General features: G+C 40.9%; 1 protein-coding gene across 1 annotated transcript; it reads right to left on the bottom strand.

Annotated features, from left to right (window-relative positions):
* Positions 1–23,815, bottom strand: inpp5jb (inositol polyphosphate-5-phosphatase Jb). Its single transcript, XM_088076746.1, has 14 exons — positions 23,121–23,815; positions 16,891–17,408; positions 14,520–14,627; positions 14,155–14,263; positions 10,478–10,594; positions 8,539–8,714; positions 8,285–8,396; positions 7,105–7,214; positions 6,750–6,945; positions 4,073–4,210; positions 3,876–3,959; positions 3,691–3,795; positions 2,754–3,118; positions 1–2,524 (listed from the first exon to the last, which is right to left on the bottom strand). Exons 2-13 carry the CDS (start codon positions 17,394–17,396, stop codon positions 2,783–2,785), a joined length of 2,097 nt encoding a protein of 698 aa, XP_087932872.1. The 5' UTR covers positions 17,397–17,408; positions 23,121–23,815; the 3' UTR covers positions 1–2,524; positions 2,754–2,782.
* Between the last annotated feature and the right edge of the window lie 1,078 nt (positions 23,816–24,893).

Genomic DNA, 24,893 nt, shown 5'->3' with positions numbered 1-24,893 from the left:
GCACTTTCTGAAGGGGAGTATATTGTTTCTTTGGACAGTGTTGCACTGGTTTTTGGGTTGGAGAGCAAAGCAAGCAACCCCTTTAAAAACCTTCTCGTCTCAATGATCAGATGATTTCACAGAGAGAAACAAGTCTTTTATGCCAGCAATTAGTGTCTCACAGGCTTGCCATATTTTTGTCATTTTCATCACAATTATACAAAGACCCGTAGACTAAACAATCTACACTTCAGACAATAAAAGCAACATTTGATCTGGATTCACTAAAATGGAAACCGGAGAAATCAGACTCTTTCTTCATAGTTCCTAATAGAACAAGAAAATAATTATCAATAATCTGTGATATGCATTGAAATAATGCTCCCTCACTGGCCAGCAGAATTCAGGCTCATTTTACAGTTAAATAAGAAAATAAATACATAATTTAATTAAAATAATCTTTGTGGCATAGATTGTCTTCTATTTTGTGTTTTCTACCATACTTAATATTTGTCCTTTAAATACATATTTCTTCTATTTTAGCCACATAATTACAAAACAATAACATTCTGTAGACAGCATTTTTTTCATTAACATTTCACAACAGATAGTCATGACAGCAGAACTGACCATACTAATCTAAATTACCTAAAGCAGACAAAGTCATACAATCTTAATCTTTTTTTAACATGATACTCTAGCAAAGGTCCTTTAGATTTTTCATTTCCAAAACAAGAAAATACATGAATGCACTATGAAATGATTTGAACAATTTCAGATTTATGCAAGCATCACTGTCCTGCATTGTCCTCACCTAACACTTACACTGAAGTAAAATTTTTATACTTTCCTTACCAAGTTTTCTAACAATTTTCACAGCCACGATTTTAACAAAGAGGAGTCAAAAACAGCACTTTACGGCACAAAAATCACAGTACCGGAATGTACAGTATGTCCAGCAGCAAACCATGCAAACGCAGACCATTCACTGCCACAGCTCGCTACACACGCACGCACGCACACACGCACACACGCACACACACACCTTCTTCCATCAAAACACACATGCCCATAAAAACACATACACACAAAAACTGATTACAGACATACACACCAAGGTTACAGCTACAACAGCTTACACTGTCCTACGCTAACAGCCCAAAAGTACAAAGTGTGTAAGATGGTGCATCAGAGGTCACACGGTAACAATGCAACACGACTACTGTGACCATTGTCACTGTCAGCTAACCACCAGGAGCAGTAGAGGAGGATCTGAGCAAGAAAATCACAAAAACAAACACAGTGAACTGAAAAAAAGAACGCAAATAACAAAATCATTAAAAAATAAAGCATTGGATATGACCATTTCATTTATTTGAAATATCACATTAGCATTATGATATTTCATAAAAGTGGAACATGTCAGCTTTGTATTATATTTACAGTATAATACAAAGCCCTGTAGTTGCTCTACATAGTAGAGTTCCTGCTCACATTTGTCAGATATATCCAGATTGCAAAAAAAAATATTTTAATTTAATAAATATTAAAAATGAAATAAAAACAAATATGATGCAATTTCTTTTTGTTTCCTGGGTAACTTATTTCAAAAATCAACTCTGCTGCTGTTAAGTTAGGCTCATTAACCCACATAAAGACATGTGTCCAAGTTATATACTGTAAATGCTTCCTGGGTCAGATTTTGCTGTAGTTGTTACTACTGAAGTTGGCCATGCGGAGTTAGTGGCCAATAATTAATCACCGAGTTCTGGCAAGACAGCTTTGCTGTGTTGGCTGACAGCTAGCCTCCCACACCCATCACATCCCACTGCACTGATTTGGCGCTCTATTTAAAGGCCTTTACGCTCACATTCCCTCTGTACGCTGACATGTGCTGTGCTGCTGCCATGACCGGCGGCCGAGCCCCCTGAACTCCATCTCCTCCCACTTTGTTTCTGTTCTGTTTTTTCATGCACCTTGGAGGAACTTTATTCCTATTGGTGGATCATCTGAAATACTCCCTGTGTGTTATGTATACGAATCACGTTGTTGTGTAATGCACGCTGGATTTCCACAGCAGGAAACGTCCACACGAGTGAACCCATACTGCCAAGTCAAACTGCATGGCTATCTCCATTTGTAAATTTGCAGAAGCTGATAATGTGAGTGATTGTTGACAAAGCTGGTGATGCCTATTTGGGATGTTTTGCAAAAAAAACCAAAAAAAAACCGCTCTTTTTCACTGCGTCTCTTGGTCTGAGCAGATTTGTTTCATAATAAATACATGTTCCACAACTAAAGCAAAGTGGGTGATTTGTGAGCAATGTCTGTGTCAAGTATGCCCCACTCCTCGTCTCAAAAGCTGTCGTTGGTATGCAGTCTGCTGACGTGACTGCTTGTTACATCAGTGCAGAGTTTCAAATCTTTGCAATATGAGGAAGATGGTTTCTAAAAAGCATCAAATAACCACTCTTTTACTCTACATGATGATAACATCCTTGAGTATTTCCCAATGCAAGGTGTCAGCTCCCTGTACTGTCCACACCTGAGAACGGACAAAGGTAGAAGAAACAAAGGACAGAGTGAAAGGTTTACAAATCAAAATATACAATGTGCACAGCTTAATAGAACAACTCAAGGCAAAGTAAGCCCTCTGGACGAACCAGACGGCTGTTCCTGAAAAGGATGGCATCAGAAACTGTATATTTTCGTTACAGAAAACATACAGCGCAGTGGATGTATTTAAGAAAAGACACAACAGTTGGTTATGTGACCTGTGACAACAGCAGGACCAGGTTGTGCATCACACCCCTGAACCCTCTGTGTCTTTTTCCCTCACTGAAGGAGCAGACTGGTGGCTGCCGCTGCCCTCTGCTGGACGCCGTTTGGACTTGCTCTCAGCTGTTATCGTGGTGCTGGACGAGGATCCATCAGTGACGTTGAGCACCTTCATTTTGGCCTGTGTGGGGCTTCCGGAGCGGCTGCGACTGCTGCTGCCGCTGTGATGGCGGTGCTTGGATTTGCGTGGACTGGGACTGCGGGACCTCGTCTTCATGAGGACAACGGTGCTGTCGTCCTCTGAGCTGAAGTCAGAGCTGTCTGACGAACTGGCGTCGAGACCTGAAGTGGGGAGCTGGATCTGAAGATAGATGGGGATAAGTGTGAGATGCAGGGGATAGAATAAGAAGAAAAAACATCAAAATGTTGCTAAAGGTGATGGAAAAGAGTATTAACTCTTTAAGGTCCTGCTCAACCGCACAGAAGCACATTTTGAGTCACTATATCTTCATGAAAAATGTGTTAAACTTAAATCAATCTGACTGAGCTATCTCTACTGTTCGGTTTAAGTTTAATATGCTATAAAAAATCCACTAGATATTTCTGTGTTTTTAAACACTCTGCCTTTTTTAGAGTTTTTTTGAGTTTAGAGCTCCAACAAGATTTACAAAGGTCTGTGTTTTTTTTTTAAATGTTATAGTTTAAGAGGTCTTACTGAATAGATTTACGTAACTTTGCATAAAAAATAGAAATCTATTAGGGGTCAACTAATTTTTGTCCATTGCTTGTTTCTTAGTAAGGAAATTAAAGGGTTAAGATGCAGATTGGAACAGCAGCAGTGATAGCAAAAAACAGATGTAATGTTGCCCTGTTAGAGCTAATGCATTTGATTGCTTTATCATCAAGAAAGAAGTGCCAGAGTGCCGTTATTACCTGAAATGGCTCTGTTACACCCACAATGGTGCTCATGTTGTTGCTATAGTAACCCAAGATGAAGTCCCCTGAGCCTTTGGGCAATTCCTCCTCAGTAAAGGTTACCTGGAAAACAGTTAGTCAGACGTCTATTAAATGTGAAAGAAAATTATGTCTGAAGAGAATTCAGCACGCAACCAGGTTACCTGATGCTCTTGTCGCTGGAAATCAGCCTCCTCTTGTTTGGCCCACACATATCCCACATAGTCCTTATGGTGCTTGAAACCCACCTAAGGGGGCAGCAGCAGAATCACAGCTTGATTAAAAGTGGCAAAGCACTGATATATCTGTTATGCTACTACTTATTACTACTTATTCAGCCAAAAGAGGTAAGACTGTTTACCTTGTACAGTCCAATCCAGTCCCAGGAGCTGCGAGGGTAGTTGGGCACCAGTTTGAATTTCGCTGTGGCATCAGCAATACTGGTCCACTCATCCTCCACCATGAGAGTGACCAGCGGGACATCCACCCTGTATGGGAACTACAAATAACATTTACCATAAACACCGGCCCACCGGATGACTCTGCAAACCCAACATTGATGCGCTTGAAAAGGCTACGAGATACCAGGTTTTGGGAGCACTTTAACCCCTTGAAATCTGAACAAATGGGCTTTATTTCAAATCAAAAATATGTAGGGCTATAAACAACATCCCAAGAAATAACAAAAAAAATAGCAAGGAATTAATAAAAAGTTGCAAGTAAAATACCTGAAAATTAGCAAGAAAAAACAAGAAAAATGGTTTTAAAAAAAGGAAATGGCTTAAAAAAGTGCTACAAATGTTAATGTCAATAACTTTAAATGTAATACTATAATTAAATTATTATTTTCTAATATTTTTCTCTTATTTATTTATTTATTTAACTTATGTTCAGTTCATTTTCTTGTCAGCTTTAACTAATTTATTGCAATTTTCCAGATATCTTTTGCCAAGTTGCATGTTGCCTTTTTAGCCTTTTTTTTAAAATAAAAAATTAAACCAATTTGCTCAGGTTTCAATGGTTTAAATGCATAAGACAGGTGTGTGAACACAGCACAAGATGTCATTCCCTTGTTTCAAAGGGTTAAACAGTAGCCGTCATGTTAAATGCTGCTTTCCGCACTGACGTGATGCAGTCCTCTGAAAAAATAATGAACTGAAATTTTACTGCTAAAAAGATGGTATTTTCATAAAACTAGGCTGTCTATGCAGTAGACACAAACAATTTTGCCAATGAAGCTCTATGATTTTGCTCAAGCATATAGCAGCAGTGTAGCATTATGGTAGTTGTAGAAAGTGTACAGCTAACAGAATACACTGCGTCACACTGGACCAATAAACGCTCCCACTGATGGGTGACGTAGTGCAAACTCGTCCATTTGACACTATGGTGGCTGGCCGGTAACATACAATCTGGTATTACAGTTAAACAGTCAGCTAAAGTATGTTTTTGAAAACATTTTAAAACAGAAAGAAGCAGTGCAGTAACATGATTTTGGTTCATTTCCAATCAGCACTGCTTAGTTTTACCATTTGATCGGAGTTTGGTCTGACTTTAAGAGAGAGAGAGGTGCATCCTTTTCTTTATTCACTTCTGTACACTGTGTGTCCGTGGCGATGGCATGGGTGGCAGGCAATATGGAAATGTGGATGTAAACGCTGTGGTTTGAGCAAACAGCCAAAGAGGCAGCAAAATTCCACCAACTGACACATTCTGCATCGTTTCGGGGCTGTTCCCTTTAAATATATTGAGCATTGTGCAAAAATGTATCAGATTTCTATCTTAAATGAATATTGGTTGAACCCTAATGTTGAGACTGTCACAACTGTTGATTTGTAAATAGCTTGTAAGGCGGGGATAACAACACCTGCTTCTTCTATAGCTTCCACTGTAGTTTGGTGTGGTGACACCAGCAAGACTAAACAGAATCAAAAATGCACACATAATGTTAGTGATCAAAGTGGAAAATCAGACATATTGTTGAAATCGGTCCTTTTTTTAAAGACATCTCAGGCTGTTCATCTGTTTTGCAAAAAGATGAATGTTTTCACATTTGGAGGTGTAGTTATTTTTAGGTTATTATGCAATGGTTTCATTGGTCCGGCCCACTTGAGATCAAATTGGGCTCTATGTGGCCCATGAACTAAAATAAGCTTGACACTCCTGATTCATACCATACAAAAATACTGTAAGGTTTCTAAGATTAAACCTTAAAGATAACACGGGTTGAGTATCAAATCTCAGCACTGATCGAAAGGTCTTCACAGCAACAATTATCAAAGACTGTCACGATCATATTCGTAGTCTTGTGTTTAATATTTAGGTGCTGAAAATAGTATTGTTTTTGGTATTAGTACAGAAACTAAGTATTTTATGGTTGGATAAGCATCAGTGTCAAAAGATTTCAAAGATGCAAGCTGTAAAGCTACAGTAGGTTACATCTATCTATCTATCTATCTATCTATCTATCTATCTATCTATCTATCTATCTATCTATCTATTATCAATCAGTAGTATATAGGACAGATACATTTTTAAAGAATAACAGTTTCTTTTAGTTTCCTTCTGGTGCTCCTAATGAAGTATGCAGAATCCACCACACCTGAAGGAAAACAACCAATCAGAGTTCAGTATCTTCAGCATGTTGCCTCCGGAGGAGCTTTCAAAAACAATGCCAGAAAAACAACCACCACCAATGAAAGAAAACTGCCCATCCTCCTTTACCATCAACAGCATTCACAGAAAAAAACGCCAAGTAAACAGAGGAAGATGTAGGTCTTCCTTTAAAATTGAAAGCAAGCTTTTCATTGTTGGTCTTCTTCTGTTTACTTGTTTCTGATGTGTGTGTTCTGTTGTTGACAGAGCAGTGTGTGCACAAGCAGTGTCTGATACTGCATTAGAGACTCCTCCTGGCTCTGATTGATTGTTTTGGTTGAGGCGCGGTGGATTTTAGTTTCAATAAATATGACAAAAAGTTATATTCTATAAAGGTTACTGTACCTTTAATTCCTCTAAACAGGTTCCCTGACGTATCTTACCTGCAGGGTAAAGATGGAGGAGACTGGTTTGTGGTCACTGACGGTGTATTCCATGTGACTTCGGTAGTAGTGCTGTGTCACTTTGGTCCCGCTGGTCAGCCCTGATATGGAGCTACGCTTCCCTGCGCTGGCAGTAGCAGTGGCTCTCAGGCGCCACAGGATCCGGTCGGTCCAAGCTGGTTTACGCTTCTTCCCACTGGGTGGAAAGGGAGAGAATGGAGAGAAAAAATAAGACACTTTCATGGTCGCCTCGGGCTAGTGAGGACCTTTCAGAGAGGGAAGTATTACTGAGCTTGGCTCTGTGATATCTGGTCAGTGGCCTAGAAATCATAACAGCACCCCTGGCAACACCAACCTTGTGTCATATGTATCTGTTCCAACATCAAACTTGTAGGTGGGAGGGAATTTCAGCGGCCCTTCCTGGAAACCCTCCAACACCGTCTCACTGTCTTTGGCCATATTGAGCTGTAATAACAAGAATTAGAAGACATCACTCACAGAGGATTTCTGTTTGGCCCTGACCGACAGCTCCTGTAGGAAGATAGCTATTTCTCTACTGCTCTCTAGTGGCATCACCTACACAGTGCATAGACAAGTATGAACACATTTTGCTGTGTACTTCCTAACATTTTAACATAATTTGAGCTTGTGAAATGGCAAGTCTTCACAAGGCTAAACTGTTTTTTTGGATACAGGTTGTGATAAGATTTCAATGGAAAGACTACATTTGTTCTTTTAAAAATTAAAGGTATACTATGCAGGATTTTTCTAAAAAATCACAAAAAAAATATTGACTCAAGCAAATATTTTCCCTCTCAATCATCACTTCTGAACCACTAGAAGTACGTGGTGGCGTATTTATCTGCAGAGACTCTGCCCTCTGCCGGGACATTCCTGTGCACAGTGCACAGGTGCAGTCAGGACTTGATAAAAAAAAAGTAGCTACCAGGTGCCAAACCGAATACAGCACGCATGCATGAGGAAGCTATGAAAACCACACAGCACCAAAACAATGCAAATATAACTAGTTCCAAAACAAGATTAAATCTGGGGTTAGCTTACATTTTTACTTCTACTGGAGATGCTGTTTACAAACAGTAACTGACTTAACCTCACATTTTGAATAAAGAGGAGTTAAGGGTGCAAAATGCTCTCCTTTTTTTAAAAAGAAATCTCTGGAGACAAGGACATTGTCCATCAAACAGTTAATCATCTCATACATATTTTTCTTCCATTTTTTAACATAAAACCATGAAAATCATCAATCATCAATAAATCCACATTAAATTAATAACAGAAATCTGACCTGAAAGGGCTGACCCCTTGCATCTACATAAGTATATCAATGCTTCTCTCCCTATTTGCCCTCTTTCATTTACCAACACATATCTATATACACTTAAGTATCCATATCTCTCCACACATTTTTATTCAGTAATTTCAAATAAAATGAGAAAAAAGAAATAAAAACAAGGAAGACCACATGCAGTTTTGTTTATCTTTACATAGAACAGTAGACAGCTTTTATCTTTTACCTGATCCTTTTCCAACAACATTGTAAACTTGTTGTTATCGATGGCCGATTTTACCACTTGCATATCCAGGTCATCGATGCGAAAATTGAGATCCCCAAACCAGAACACCACACTGTGAGAGAAGGAGTAAGTAAGTAAGTAAGTATTTTTGCAATTCTTATTGTGACACAATTACCCCCATAAAATATGAATATGGAGGAAACATATTTCCTGAGATTGCTTGTCATAGAGGTGCAAAGATGGTGCTGACTTACTCGTGGTCAAGAACCCCGGTGGCAGCCTGGCCCTCAAACTGCTGCTGCTGCAGGATGCTCTCAAAGTCTTCCATGCGCTGCTCGGAGTTTTCCATGTGAGCCGGCAGGTGGCAGTTGAGGAAGCAGATGGTGTGTCCAAACACTGACATGCGGGCGCTCACACCACCTTTATTCCCCTGTAACACCGACCAGCAGAGGGGAAGGTAAATAATTTCTAAGAGAGGAAGGTGTTCACTAGTGAAGGTCAAAATGAATTAATGACTTTAATTACTGTGGTAAGAGATGGAAAAGTGCCTAAAGACTGCAACTGGCATGTCAGCATTTCACTTTGAGTGGTGTGTTTCTGCGCCACAGACAAACAGGAAGTTTACTCATTAATGACCAGCAAAGAACGTCATCCATATTTAATGCTAACAGTAAAGTGCACAGTGGGGCGACAGGATGAATCTGTGGATTTCCCACTGTTCCTCCAACTGCTCTGACCCACTAAAACACAAAAGATGTTCCAGTATAGAAAACTGAAGAATGTGCTGATGCCTGTCTGAGTTCATACGGGAAGGATTTCACTTAAAACTGAGTGCTACATAACTTCTCAGAAATTTATTAGAGCCCTGAGTGAACCAGATCTTAGATCATGTCGCTTTCTTTGAGTAACATACTGTGGCAAAATTTAATTTTACCTGCTTAAAGGAGCAGTGTGTAGGATTTAGCCCCATATAGCGGACAGAACTGCACTTAAAATTTCTCCCAGTTAGAATTCCTTCAGTGTTCAGTGTTCAGGAGGTTTTTACCAGGAGCCAAATTATTCACAAAGGTCTCCTACTCTCCAAAGCAAATGGACCAAGAGAGAGGACGGACAGGCTGCTGGGCCAGCACCTGCGTAGTGTGCTCACTGTTTTTCCTGATCCACAGGTTCAGGAGGTCTTTACAGGAAGCAGTCGTCTCTTTCTCTCCAAAATAAACAGACCCGCTGATTTAAACTAGTTAAAACACTGCATAAAGCAGTTTCACGTTACAAATCAGTGTTTCTCCGATGCTGTTCAGTTTGTCGGAGACAGGCCTGTAGTCCAGCACCTGCAAATGTGTGCTCAGCTATTTTCTTGGATGAATTAAGTTCCAGAAGTTCATTCAATTTTACCAGGTTTTACCAGTAGCCAAATTATCCACAGAGGTCTCTTCCTCTCATGCACAAATGGACCCCATGATTTTAAACAGGTAAAAACAACCTAATAAAGCAGTTTAACTTAAAAAAATAAATAAATCACAATTTCCCACACTGCTCGTTTCAGAGGAGCCGCTAACTATGGTGACCAAAAATGCGAATGACCCTTTCTATAGAGCCAGTTTTTGGTTTGTGTCTTCCAGAGTTACTGATGAAGCATAACAATTCAACATGGCAGACTCTGTGGACGACATTTGATGACTCATTCTAAGGTAACGAAAACATAACCATTCTTATTTCTAGGAGATTATACACTGAAGAAATCATACTTTTTATATTATATTCCATTTCTGCCCAGTATATCGCCTTAAATCCTACACACTGGACCTTGACCGGAGAACTGGTCTTTATTCTCATAAAACTGGATGAACAGCATTTAAATAACAAGCAACAAGACTGGAAAATATGGTTGGTCTGCAGTTGCTTCAGCCTTTCCTCCTGTAAATGTCACATGTGCAAAGCACCTGTAACAACGACAACACTCGAAACCAATTCTGAATAAAGCACACAACCTGTACTGTTTACAAACCGAGCAGCAGAGGTGTGTAGAAACTGTCGTAGAAATGTAGTGTCTCTCAGATTTCTATCAGTGACAGTGATGCAAGCTTAAACCTAGTCACTCCTACAGAGATGTCGTATTATGTGCAGCTAAGCTTCCATGTGTGAAATCTCCATAACACAGAGCTGATCACAGAGTGGTGTCAGTCGTCCTCTCACCCAGTAACCCCCCAGGCCAGTGCGGGTGGTCTCAGTCTGGACTCCGCGGAGGAAGGGCAAATGGAAGTACTTGGCAAAGACCAGCAGTAACAAACCCTGCATCCGCTGGGAGGTCACCTTAGGGACAGACAGAACAAGGACAGACAGACATGAAGAGCAAAATACGAAAGCATGAATAGGTGCACAATGACAGTTATGAAGAGGGACTTTGCATAACTCTGAAAAGAGAACAGCGATAAAGTTCTGGGTAACTGCATAAATATCTTCACCTTTAACATTTAAATTTGAATAAACAAATTCCCCGAGTCGGGCTTTGCTGTGTGTACATTTCTGCTGCTCTGCTTCACTTTCTGTTCCCCTCCTCTTTCTCCCCCTTTGCATTTCCATTACACCCTGCGGGAGCCGGCGGCCCATCTCTCCCACTACTTCACATGAAGCGCTGCACATTAAGGAGGCCATAGCTTGTGGTCTACCCTCGCTGTGGCAACAAGCCACTTTGCAGAGGAAATGTGATGTACATGCTGAAGGCAACTGATGGTCAGATGCTTTCTCTCTCTTAACCCTCCAACATCAACTCTACTTGAATCTTTTTTTGCACATAATAATATGCAGACTTTGACATTTGTGGTATAAAAAAAGAAACATATTTAGTGCTGCACAACAGGGGGAGGAATATGGACACGTGCATTGTGATATTTGCGTGCTATGTCAAGCCCCTCACCGCAGCAGATATTTATGTTCATCCCTCCCTCTCCATTCTCCAGTTGTCCACACATCCCAACCCCCCAACTACAGGCAAAAGAAGCATGATCACACCCCGCTTGAAATGCCCTGTGGGCAGTAATGGAGGCACACATCTTTGCACGTGACATAAGACCCGCTCGCTTGTATACTAACTGACTATTTGAACAACTTTGTTGCGTAATGGATTCTGCTGAACCGTAAAGTGGACCGACTTTGTTTGACTGTAAGGACACAGACAATGTGTGTGTGTGTGTGTGTGTGTGTGTGTGTTAATTCTGAGAGACTACACCTTTGCCTGCATGTACTGTGGTGGAAAGCATTTCTTGTCAACATCAGTGAGCATTGGAGGAGATCCTGAAGGCTGCCATGCTACATTTAGGCTTAGCACAGAAAAGACATTTAAGCCCAAAGACAAGTGTGTGTGTGTCTGTGTGTGTGAGAGAGGGAGGAAGAGAGAGTGCATGTGTGCAGCGGTGTGTGTTTGACCTTGTACAGCACACACATGACTAAAGAACTGAGCTGTAAGTAACATGTGTAAAACCTCAGAATTTAGAAAAAGTTCAGCGCGAAACAACAGTGTACTCCTTCCAGTCTCTAATAACAATGACCACAGAACCACCAACATCCTTCTCCAAAGCTCATTTAACATTATACACAACTGACAATCTTTCTTTTTTAGAAACCTTAAGTTAGATTGATTTATTGACATCTTTTAAACAACTTGCATTCATTTAAAAAGTAGATCCTTGTTATTCCAGTATCTACAAATGTCTAAAATATGATTCAACCTAAAACATTAATCATACATATTATAAAACCATTTATGACAAATTTGAAGGTCAACTCCATTTTCTATTCATTCAGGATTTTGTATTACTGTGTAACTTTCGACAACTGTTCCTTATTCATTCAAATCCTAAAATTTAAATTTGGTGGAAGTTTGTATGTTTTAGCTTTAAAATGTTTTTTTCAAGGCCTTCTAAAAACTTTTTCCCGCATGACTTGACTTTTCAGAATGATTTTGCTACATATAAACCGATGCACTGCTATGGACGCAACGTTAGTTTGATTCTGAAAGTCACACAATAATACAAATAATCTAAATGATCGAATCTGTTATAGATTATCTATAGATCATCTCCTGTGTGCTCCCAGTTAAAATGAGTCTTTTTCTCAATGGAGTCTGGTAGCTGTGAAGAGGGTGCTACACTGTTTATTTAGGCGGTCCTTTTTTTCAGTAATGAAAAAGCATAATTTTCCATCTCCAAGCTCAAATCTCTCAAAGTTAACTCTTTCCTCACTATCCATGCTTCATGTCAGTAAACAACAAGTGTGCGGGGTGAGGGAGGGGAGGGCCTCAGCATTGTAACCTGCGGCTTGTCTGACACTGACCATTAGTCCAGCACTTGCTGATGTGCGTTCACCTTTTTTCTCTGATAATATCCAGATGTTCAGGAGGTTTTTACCATGAGCTGAATTATCTGCAAAGAACTGACGCAGTAATTCAAAGCAGTAAAAAATACTGAATAAAGGAGTTTTATGTCGCCCATAGATGAGAACCCGCTTCTTATGTAGATATGAATGACTCAATCGAAGGTAAAAAAAACAAAAGGATTCTTATTTTCGGGTGATTATACACTAAAGAAAACACATACTATATATGTAGTTTCTGTCAATATAGTCCACTAAAATGCATGTTTAACTGCTTCATAGTGTAATGAATCAAATGCTCAGTCATTACATTTTAAGAAAAAGCTAATCCAGTAAATTCCATTGCATACAAAAAGTTGTGCTACAACAAATTCAGTAGAGTGCCATGTTGCAATGAGAGATTAGGGACAGAGAAAAATGTCTCTGCTAATTTGTACATTTAAATTGTAGCTTACTCAAAAATAAATTATGGCGACAATCAGCAACTGTGTTGTGAACAGCCTGAAGCCTGTGCTTCTGCAGCTGATTTGAGTCCACTTTCTTTTATTTGCAGCAGTTACAGCTTGAACCTGACAATGAGTCCTGGTGAGCACCAGGATGGAAAGAACTCATGCAGTGTCTTATCTCTGCATGTCTGTCCACTATGTCGTGACTAAACAGATTCCTGCTGACACCACCAAGTATCTACCTCTACTTGCACCTCCAACTAACATATCCTCTTTACAGCGTTAACATGCACACGAAGTACACAAAGAGATCACACAGAGATGATTTTAACGAGCTTTAAGCTAACATAGCAGACCACGCTACCGCCCGGGGGCGGCATCAGTCTCACTGTCAGAGGCCCATCAATGCTGACAACAACGCGATCCAAAAATAAAACAGCATCCTGGGAGACATTTGTCTAGCTCTCCCAGCTCGACAGCTGATTCACGCTCTCTGGCTCACCATGCCAACAGAGCCAAGCATCGTTTCAGAGGCAGCCAGACGAACACCAACCGCAGCTGCGGTATGTGCCCATAACAATATAGTACAAACAGATACCAACACACCACACAGCTCCTGAGTAAATAAACATTTCTGGTGAGGTCTCCATAAGTGTTTGAACTTCCCTGTGGATGTTTTACATAAACGTGGCCACACTTAATGTATTTGCTACATTAGACTCAATACGTGGGTATGTAGAGGTCTTGTGAAATAGAAAAAGAGAAAAAGGTGCAGGTGTGCAGCCATAAAGGCACCAAGAAGGGAGACCGAGAGACAGCGAGAGCTCGACTTTGCATCATGAGCTTTGCAGACAGCGGAAGATGGAAGATACGCTGACATTACACGCCTGTTATAAATTATCACCCCATCCGTTGCTCTGGGAACAAAATGAGCCGAAACAGCAGCGGAGAAGCAGAGATCTCATCAGTGATCACACAGTGCGCATGAACCTAAGCTGTTTAGCATTTTACCCTGAGTGGGTGCATATGTGTTGATAGTAAAAAGCCATTACTGACCAGCACATAACCGAAGGGGCTGAGTCTCTCCATGCAGACCTCGCTCCACTGGTCTGTGAAGAGGACATCTTTCAGCCTTTTGTTAATCATAGAGTTCACTTCCTGCAGCCTTGAAGAAAAATGACACAAAACACACAGGGGTCAACAGCCGACAGAGATGTAAGAGGAGCTGATGAGTGGCACCTTTGATAACTTAATGGTGGATTAATAAATGGAAGAAAATCATAGCCGTGAGGAGATCACTGTGGTTCTGAACTGACTGCTCATTAGTGGCCTAGTTTGAAGTGACGATGTGGGACAAGCGGACATAAGTGGACACTTCAGCTTTTATGTAGAGGCAACTGAATGCAGCACAAAGCGCTCACCCGATGATGTACATATCTGTGTTTCCATCACCCACATTCAGCCCCAGCAAGGAAGTGATGTCATCAGGTGGCGTGGCCGAACCCACGTTCCAAGTGATGATGTGCAGCCTGTTGGAAGAGGGTGTTTATGTAATATCTCTTATAAGCACTCATCCCCATCATGCCTCCCAGTTATAACCTGCAGACTCAGGGTGATACAGCAGAAACCATGTATGAATAAACATGATTATGTCATTAATTCAGTCATTCTGATTCATATGCAGAGAAGCTGCATAACATTACTGAAGAAATAAACATTTAGTTAAACATCAGGCATTACAAAACTGCTCCTGTTTCCATTAGCTTAATTAATACCTTAAAGGAACAATTCAACCCAAAATCCAAAACACTTAATGTTTCTCTTACCTGTAGTGCTATTTATCAGTCTTGATTGGTTTGGTGTGAGTTGCAGAGTGTTGGTGATATCAGTCATAAAGACGTCTGACAAAGCACCCAAAAAAATAACTTGAAAAACTCAACAGCAATGTCTCTTTCCAGAAATCATGACCTGGTTACTCAAGAGAATCCACAGACCTTGTTGTGAGCAGCTTCATGTAGGAAATATTATCTTTCTACTGAACTACACCAGCCAACCGAATCACTGCGCAGAAGGAAGTGTGCATCTACTTATAGACGAGAAGTTTTTTACAGCGCATGATGAAAACATTAATGGCGTCCTCCTCAGCTGGGCTGAGGTGAGCTAGCAGCAGATGTACGCCTCCTTCTGCGTGTTAATATATTTGGCGGGTGTGGTTTGGCAGAAAGAAAATAGTCCCTACATGAAACTGCTCACACACAGACATTGCTGATGAGCTTTTCAAATGTATTTTTTTGTGCTATTGTGTTCCATTATATTGGAAAGAAGGCAGACGTCTCAACAGCCGATATCTCCAACTCGCAACAAAACAATCGAGATTTATAAATAGCATTATGGGTAAAAGGGAGAAAAACGATTTTGGATTTTGGGGTGATCTGTCCCTTTAACATTTGGGCAATTACCAGACAGTAGTGGTCCAAGCTCAAGGTTTAATAAGGAATTTATTTTTGTGCATTGGGCAGCCTGGAAGCTCGCTCATTAATAATGTCACTTAAAAACAAGAAGTCCTGGGTTCAAATTGACTTGCTCTGAAAGCCAAGCCACCTCTGGACCGCTATGAAGACATGCAAGTTAGGTAAATAAGAAAACATAAATCACACATAAAAATGTAAATGTGGGGGTGTGTTTGTCTGTATAAACAGAGAATGATGGCTCTCTTATGGACTGGTGACCCACCCAGACAAACACAATCCTGAAAAGGACCAGCAGTTTAGAAAATGTATGTGATTCAATTCTGTGCATCAACACCTCCCCGCTGTACATGGCCTATATATAATGCAGTATTTGCAGTGTGAGAAAAACTATTGAATAATCTGCAAAATTAAACATGTGAATGACCATCTAGCTCTGTTTACTGGCCAAATTGAGGCAGTGGAACAGGATACAGGACATTTAGAGGCCATTAAGTCACAGTTGTTCTCAGGCACTTGAGGTTCAGCTCCCAACAGAATTCCAAAATGTTCTATAAAAAGCTCCCTGTGTCTGCAGTGTTATCATTAAACTCCTACCTCCATGTAGCCACAACGTGCTGCAGCTGATAAAACTGCAAAACTTTTAGGTAGATTTACATGTTTTCTTGTTCATTAACACGACATTAAATCAGACTTCAATCAACTGTATCAGCTACAGGTTTGTTTCCTGTGCTATGACACTTCTGTGAAAAAGGTTCCTAATTAATTAAGCAATGTAATCCATTCCAGAAATCCACCTTACTGTGCCGAGATTCAATGCTTACTAATCCAGGGAGTGATTAGAGACACGCCCGAAGAAAAGACGGAAAATCCAGCGGGAAAAAAGACACAAACTTACAGAGGCCACATTAAAAAAAAAAAAAAAAAAAAAATTGTCACCCTTTCTAAGGTTTAACATAAAAATGTTTCACATTATGTTATTTAGAAATAAATGAATGGTATCCTTTGAATCTATCTATAAGTCTTATTTGGTTCCTGAATTTGTTTAAAAAAAAAAAAAAAAAAGAGGTAGAGCAAGTAAATGTTAGCTGACACAGAAACACAAAACAGTGTTAAATAATTTTGATCATAGTATTTTGCAAAAATCACCACATTTTGACGAAATATCAACCATATAATCACATAGCTTTGCAGTGTTGACTGTCAGTGTATATTTATAAATGTTACGTGTGCCAGACTTTTTTTGTCAGCAGTGTGGAGACGAAAGGCGATGTTAAGACATGTTGGGACATGAATGCTGGGACACACAGACGAGTGAACTTGCCTGAAGTCTTCCATAGTCTGGGCCTGAGTGTCAGCTGTCCCTGCTACAGAGAGAGCTCTCTGTGCATGAGGGTTCAGATGAGGAGCCACGGGTCTGCTGGCAGGTGGGTGGGGGACGGAGGCAGCCCTAACTGGGTGGTGGCCTGGTCCTTTAGGACCAACTTTATCACTGGGCCCGATGCGCTCTCCTGAGGGTTTGACAGCTCCAGGACGAGACGGTTTGGGGCGACTTGCCACAGAGCCATCAGGAGCACACTCGGCCTGGTTAGTAGCAGGAGTGGGTCCAGCTGTGGGCTCAACTTTGGGTTCGGAGATGTCAACAGAGCCCTCTACTCTGGCACTTCTCTGGGGCCGTCGAGGCCTGGCAGGAGCCGGCGACTGGCCGGCGGTGGGATCTGTAACCGGAGCCGCTGTATCTGATGCTGGAGCTGGAGGTGCTGAAGTTTCTGCTGCTCCCTTTGGGTTGTCATCTTGTGTCTGGCTTTGGCTTAGATTATCTTGGTCCATTTCTTAAGATTTCTGTAACAGAAAAAACAACAACAATTCATATCACAGATTCATCAGTGCAGACACAGATTAGTTTCCCCTGTCTTGCAGATTTTCACAGAATTTAAGAACTTTATACATTTAGTGCAAGATAATGATGTATGTATGAGCTCTGAAAAACATGTCAGGGGGAAGATACAATAGCGGTCAGTGTGGTTTTCTAGAATAAAACAGCAGGGCCATTATCTGGTCTTACGTATCTTAAGAGAAAAATAACATAAATATAATTTACTATATCTATCAACTCCTGTATTGTAAGAGGTTCACGAAGCACAGCACCTTGTGGAGTTTTTGTTTTTTTTTTTTTTTTTAACAAGTGAATATGTAACCAAACATATGTCCATCTCAACGCTTTGCCTGAGAGTCAGCACATCCTAAAAATAATGTGGGAAAACTGCCAGACCAGATTAGTGTTAAATTTTATAAATTTGACTTACATTCATCCGGGACTTCTGATACAAGATAACATTACTATGGAGGTATTCATGTAAGGAACAGGACCAACGTCTCTGTGGCCAAACAATGATGATATAATGTGAAAAATAAAATGATTTTCAAAAGCAGCTCAGACGGTACAGAGAGGTTTTCTGACACTTAAACACGGCACAGCACGACATGCAACCTCTTTCACAAATGACAAGTCAGTTCAGCTAATGAGTGCAGGACTGTCATGAGACCCTGTTGACCCAGCAGGATAACTGAGTGAGTCATTCACACTCCTACCATCATGACTGTTCAATTACCTGCCTTCTTTTGGCCTTGAAACAGATGAATACAGCTGCACAGACAGAAGAGGACATTTAAAAAGATCAAAATATATAAAAAAACAAAAGCTAAAAGAAAAACGAGACCATGGAAGGCACTTTCTTCTGCTGCTCTAACCTCTTAGAGCTTTTGGATGGGAGATTTGGAGAACAAAAAAAGCTGGACACAGTTTATCATCCTCTCTACTTGCGCCTGAGCTGCCTGCCAGTCCTCTAGTAACCAAGGAGATGCTCAGTCAGTTCATATCGGCTCAGAGCACCTGCCACACACTAACATGAGGAAGCGCTGCACAATCCACAACAGCAAAAGTCGACAGCATGGAATAAACAGCAACACAGAGAGGGGGAGCTGCAGAGAGATCAGATACAACCGAGTGAGAGCAGAGGAGGAGGACGGGAATAAATGAGGAATTTAAACCCATTTTTTCAAGCCACAATCAATTACTGTAAGAATAAATGACTGCTGTGCTTTCTCTATTGCTGACTGACGGCACACAATAGCAATTTAAGCTGCAGCCACCCAGTAAATAAAAGATTTAAAAATTAAAAATTTAAATTACACGAGAAGCATTTTACATCAGTGGCGACTGCTTTAATAAATTGAAGAAAAATTAAAATACCTACATAATTACGGTGAAATCCAACATTGCTGAGGACAATTTTCCATGGAAACATTGCAACAGCGTATTTGCAAAAATCTGGCAAAACGATACAGATCAGAATACAAATTTTACAATTCGGTGTATTGCAAGGCCAAATGATGCCATTTTTAAAAAATCTAATTTTAGGAGCTTACGTTACGTTGGATTGGAAGAGTCAAATGGCCGAAGATCAATCACAACACTACAATCTAGTGGTCAGGGATTTAAACACAACACAAAATGAACCACTGCCAAGAATCATTGCATGAAAATTCACTCCTCAAAAAACAAAACAGTACCATAAAACACAGTATCACGACAATCAGATGTATCAAAATGTTCTCACGGCCCTGAGACACAAATGGCCAAACAATTAATAGAAAATCAAAGGAAAAAGATATTAGACATTCTGTAACCCATAAATTATTTTTTCACCAAAGATGACACCAAAAATAAAAACAAGCAATGACTGCTTAGATGTTATCCCGAACACAAAGCTAAGAAAGCCACATTCAGTATTCAGATCATGTGGACATGGTCCTGTGCTTGTGGACATGTCGGATCCTTAAAAGAGCTGATTTAGGCACAAAACCGAGGCAGCCCGACCCAGATCCATCAGTCACCAGCGGTAAAATTGAAACACGTGAGAAAGGACCAAAAAATCTTACATTAGTGTGAGAGGCCACCTGATCCAAAGTTATCAGGTGCACAACCAAATCATGGCAAACATTAACCCATTATCTTCTCTACACAGATGAAATGATGTCCCTTGCATTAGAGACATATTTTTGGTCTGCAGGGAGACAGGGTTATCTGCTTGGGGGACAGAGAAACAACAGAGCCCTCTCATAATTATTCACATGACCTTGAAGAGGCCATGTCTTTGATGCGGGCGGAGAGGAGGGTCTGCCTCTATAATCCACATGTGCCCAGAAACATGCCGGTCTCTCAGTCCACCAATAACCTGGTGCCTGGCTGGGCATGATGTATTCCTATGGTCCATGTATGGCATTTTGTAGGGGGAGTGTGGAGGAGGGTGGCAGGGCACACGTGGGAGTGGGTGGGTGCAAAACGAGCCGAGGGAAGCGAGAGGGAGAGCCGAGCGAGACAGCCCATTCAGTGACAACACTGTCTCTTTGCAGAATGTCTCTAAATTGATCCCCTCACACTTCCCTCTGGCACTGTCTATTTTTCCAAGCTTTAATCCCCCCCCCCTCTCTCTTATCGTCCCATTTTTCTGATCCTTTCTCTCTCCACATCTTCTCCTAGACTCTGTTGTTCCATCTTACCCACCTTCTCTGCACTGATTCGCTCACCCCACCAATTTAGTTTTTCCCAATCCTATATTTTTCCTCTCACATCACACTGAGACTCTATTCCCGACCTAAAATCTTTTCATTCCATTCCTCTCTGGTTCCCCCTGCGCTCTGAGGTGACACTTGTCCTCCTCCAGCGACGTGCTCTGTATTGTTTCTTTCAGCCAACCACCTCACAGTCACTATCAGTGACGCCGACATGCCACAGTCCCAGCGGCCACCGCCACATACCCGGACATTGATTATAATCAGCTGTAATGTGCTTGGGAACATGGGAAAAAAAGTGGAGAATGAGAACATGATTGAAGCATGAGTGAGGACAAATAGCTTGGAGTGGGTACGTACAATAGGACTACGGAGGTGATAATGAATGAAGGAAACGTGAGATAAGGACATTAATGTTGCAAAGACACTTTTTCTGCATGCCAAAATCTATATACAGTGTAGTTGATTTCTTTTCATTTTCTTAATGCATTACAGAGCAAGAGCCAAAAATTTGTGTTTCCGCAAACAGTGATGACGGACCAGCACTTCTTATTCGTCTCACGTTCACCGACTAGAGAGTGGAATGATTTGATAATAATAAATGTGTCATGGTGTTTACATGCACGCTCCTGAGGGGGTGAAGGCTGAGAGTGCAGGAAGGATGTAGTGTAACCCAAACAGCAGGCTGGAGCCAGCCTTCTTGGCTCCTCTGATGGGATTATTTCAGAACTCCGATAGTTCAGAAGTCACATTTCTGTTTTCTTTTTTAAGGTTATTATAAAGGAAGTCATTTATATCCTCGTATAGCTTTTACCTTAAAGCCTCTGCATGGCTGCATTACATTCACACAGTGTTTCCAACCATAACGTTGGTCACATTTTTCCCACTTCCTCTGTGTTTAACGTAGAAATTACAGCCAAGCAGAGTGTTGGTGTTCAGGGCCTCCAGGGCCATATGCCCCTGTGACAGGGATACTAATGATGACCCGGACAGAAATGACACGGGCAGCTGCTGCCACAGCTGTAAATGGCTCCTCCAGGTCCTAGTGCCACAGAGTATCACTCCTTTATATCCAGGGGGCCTCATCTTTCCGATCAGGTCACAGCCAAGGCTGCAGGATGTCAAAATGATTCTGCTTATAGTCTAACACTGAAGACATGTACTGACAAAATAGAGTATAATGTCTGCACTGCAAAATTATACTGTAAGCCGCAATTTACAGGTCTGTCAATTAACAACTTTAGAAAGCAGCCAGATGAAAACATTTAAGTAGACTACATTCTGCTTAAAAGGCTCGCTGCAGAGGAAAACGAGTTATTATCAGATGCAAAAGCAGCATCTGGTTCAGCACATAATTGATATGCACACATTGCACAATGTCAACTAATTGGGATGAAGATTTTAATTCAGTCCATCATAATGTGTAGGAATCCGTCAGCGATCAAATGCAATTAGAGCTGTATGACCAATAAAAATATTATCAAAATTAAAATATGACCAAGTGCAATATCCAAATCAAAGAGCTGCATGTTTTGAAAAAGGTAAAATGGGTCACAACATTTTGTATATCATAATGTAGCGCCACAATGGTACAAATCCCAGCAAAAACCACATTATCATTATTTTTAAATGTTTTTTCTGAGAAAATGAAATGCAACAATTACCATTCTGATAAAAATGTGACTCATATTCCAATCATTATAGCTGTCAATATAGTAGTATGGTTTTTTTTTGCATATTGTGCAGCCCTAAATGCAATAATAAAAACTTATTAGGGACAATAGGTTCTGGCACTTGAAACAGGTTCAATGCATGTGCACCGAAGTCTGCATATGCAGGAAATCATAACACCACATCATGCAGCAGTTGTTTCACATGTTCCTTCCTGCCCTGTTACTGGTTTTTTAATATGAATGAAGAAATCCATGCAAAAAGTTGCAACAGCAGCCTCACAATACACTAGCTGCTGCTCCACTAAAAAAACCTGTTAGGTGAGCAATAATAATCAGTGCATCTGGACTAAAATTAAATGCAGCATTTTGGAATCCAATGTAGCTGCTGCAGATTATTAGGCTTGGAGCTAAATCCTCTCTCAGTGCATCTATCACATTACATTATCTTACTGCAATCTGAATACCAGGCAATGAAATGTATGGCTTTAAGGGTAAAGCATGTATGGTTTTACGCCATTTTAGCAGAGTATAATGACACGACATGAGTCGGAAACAGCTTCATAAACATGCAAATATACCTGACAACCAAGAGAAGCCTTTTTGACAGGATGTGGCATTTGATGTGTTGTATACTCTGTTATGTAAACACCAGATCACAAGGTATTTAAGAGTAGCAGACACTACTATTTGTTTGGCCCAGGGTATATGTACATCCAGAGACAGAAATGACTAATGTCTCAGCTGAAAGAGGACAGCAGCAGATATAGTATGTGTCCTAATTACACACTCCTACTTCAAGGACACTTTTTTTCTGGCTGAAAAAAAGAGGATGAAGGTCATTTTAATTCAGTGTTTTGCCATCAGATATTATCTCAGACACATGGGTGCCTGCATGCATTTGTAGGGATGTGTGTCAGAGATGAGGGAGGAAAATATGAGTCTGTGTGTGTGAGAAACTGATTATGATTTATCAGACTGATGTCTAGCATTAAAAAGAAGGGTGAGAAAGTGTGATTTTTTTTGTGGTTTTACGTTACAAACAAACAGTGCCACATGTATCAGTGACCACAGTATCAATATCCCTCCTCGTGTAGACACATCCACAGCATGAGGATCAGCTTTCGGGGATTTCTTTACAGGGGGAGACGAAAGTAAACAATATTTTCTGTTTTGGTGATTGGTGTTTCTGCTGTTGCCACCACTAATGATTACTTAAAGCATGTCCTGTTACATTAAAAATGCTCCTGATAGGTTTAAAAGCTACACAAAAAAAACATACTTGTAGCTAATAACTGAACACCTTTACCTGTTTTGGTTCTTCTGTGTTGAGGGTTTGACCAGGTGATGGATCTTGAGGAAACCGTTTGTGCAGCTGTAGCGGTCGGTCAGCGTCGGTAGCCTCGGTGGGGGATGTAAAATTACAGGAATTTACAATAAGAGGAAGTGAAACGTTAACCGCAAACACGCTGAACTCTCCTTTCCAGTCGCCTCCCAGTTGAAACCATCGGCATCCCAGCAGCGCCTTCCTCAGCGGGGAGATGACAGGGAGGAGGAGCAGGTGGGTTTGAAGCGATGCTGGCGACAGATTTGCCAGGCGGGCTACATCTCACAACACACCAATGTCTCCTCCTGCGTTTAAAGACACAGGCTGCAGCAGCAGCCGCACGCGCACGCTTCCTGTGTCCTCCTGTGCCTTCCTCGTGCCCTTCAAATTAAAGAAGACGGTCGGGGCGGCACGAGAGAGAGAGCGCGAGCTTCCGTAAACGAGCAGCCGCTGCCTGCCAACCGCGCTCAGCGGATGATCACAGCCCCTCACAGATCCACAGCAGGTAAACCGGAAGTGTCACGGCAATTACACAAAAACATGGCTTCCGTTTGCCACTGAGCGGATAATCCTCTCTCTGTTGCACCCTCGTGCACCAACTCGACTCTAGTTTCCATAACAACAAAAACTGACCATTAGCCTTCGTTAGGGCGCGAGCCAAATGATCTTTGAACGGTGTGGATTGAATGGCGGTTCTATGTAGTCAAAGTCTATGATGAAGCACTACTGCCGCCTCCTGGTTGGTGTGGAGAAGCGCGTGGTATAATTACAGCCCAGCAGTGAGGGTGGTCTCATTGTTTCTAATTATTAGAAGCACCTGCATCTTTTAATTAGTCCTTTGTAGTAATAGTTTGTCCAAAAAATAAAATGACTGAGATTATTTATATTCTTGGATATGGCGCACCCAAAATAGATATGATCAGTCTAAAAAAGAGAAAGAGCGCCATGTTGGATCAAGGGTCAAGGTTAAATTTACTTGATTTTACCTGGGCAGAGCTTTACAGCCTGCTGTTATAAAGTAATAGAGCTCCAGCCAGAAGCAAAATCTTATCTTACTGCAATCTGAATACCAGGTAATGAAATGTATGGCTTTAAGGGTAAACCATGTATGGTTTTACGCCATTTTAGCAGAGTATAATGACACGACATGAGTCGGAAACAGCTTCATAAACATGCAAATATACCTGACAACCAAGAGAAGCCTTTTTGACAGGATGTGGCATTTGATGTGTTGTATACTCTGTTATGTAAACACCAGATCACAAGGTATTTAAGAGTAGCAGACACTACTATTTGTTTGGCCCAGGGTATATGTACATCCAGAGACAGAAATGACTAATGTCTCAGCTGAAAGAGGACAGCAGCAGATATAGTATGTGTCCTAATTACACTCCTACTTCAAGGACACTTCTTTCTGGCTGAAAAAAAGAGGATGAAGATCTAATTCTAATTATTAGAAGCACCTGCATCTTTTAATTAGTTCTTTGTAGTAATAGTTTGTCCAAAAAATAAAACGACTGAGATTATTTATATTCTTGGATATGGCGCACCCAAAATAGGTATGATCAGTCTAAAAAAGAGAAAGAGCGCCATGTTGGATCAAGGGTCAAGGTTAAATTTACTTGATTTTGCCTGGGCAGAGCTTTACAGCCTGCTGTTATAAAGTAATAGAGCTCCAGCCAGAAGCAAAAAAAAAAAAAAAAGAAAGAAAGCTGTTGGGCCTCCACTAAGTGCCCACTAAGCCCAACCCCAAAT

Source organism: Plectropomus leopardus, chromosome 4 (assembly GCF_026936395.1).
Source record: "Plectropomus leopardus strain MGB_pleo_1.0 chromosome 4, ASM2693639v1, whole genome shotgun sequence".
Classification (NCBI taxonomy): domain Eukaryota; kingdom Metazoa; phylum Chordata; class Actinopteri; order Perciformes; family Serranidae; genus Plectropomus; species Plectropomus leopardus.
The sequence above is the reverse complement of the archived record's forward strand: the minus strand, read 5'-3'. Positions and strand labels throughout refer to the sequence as shown.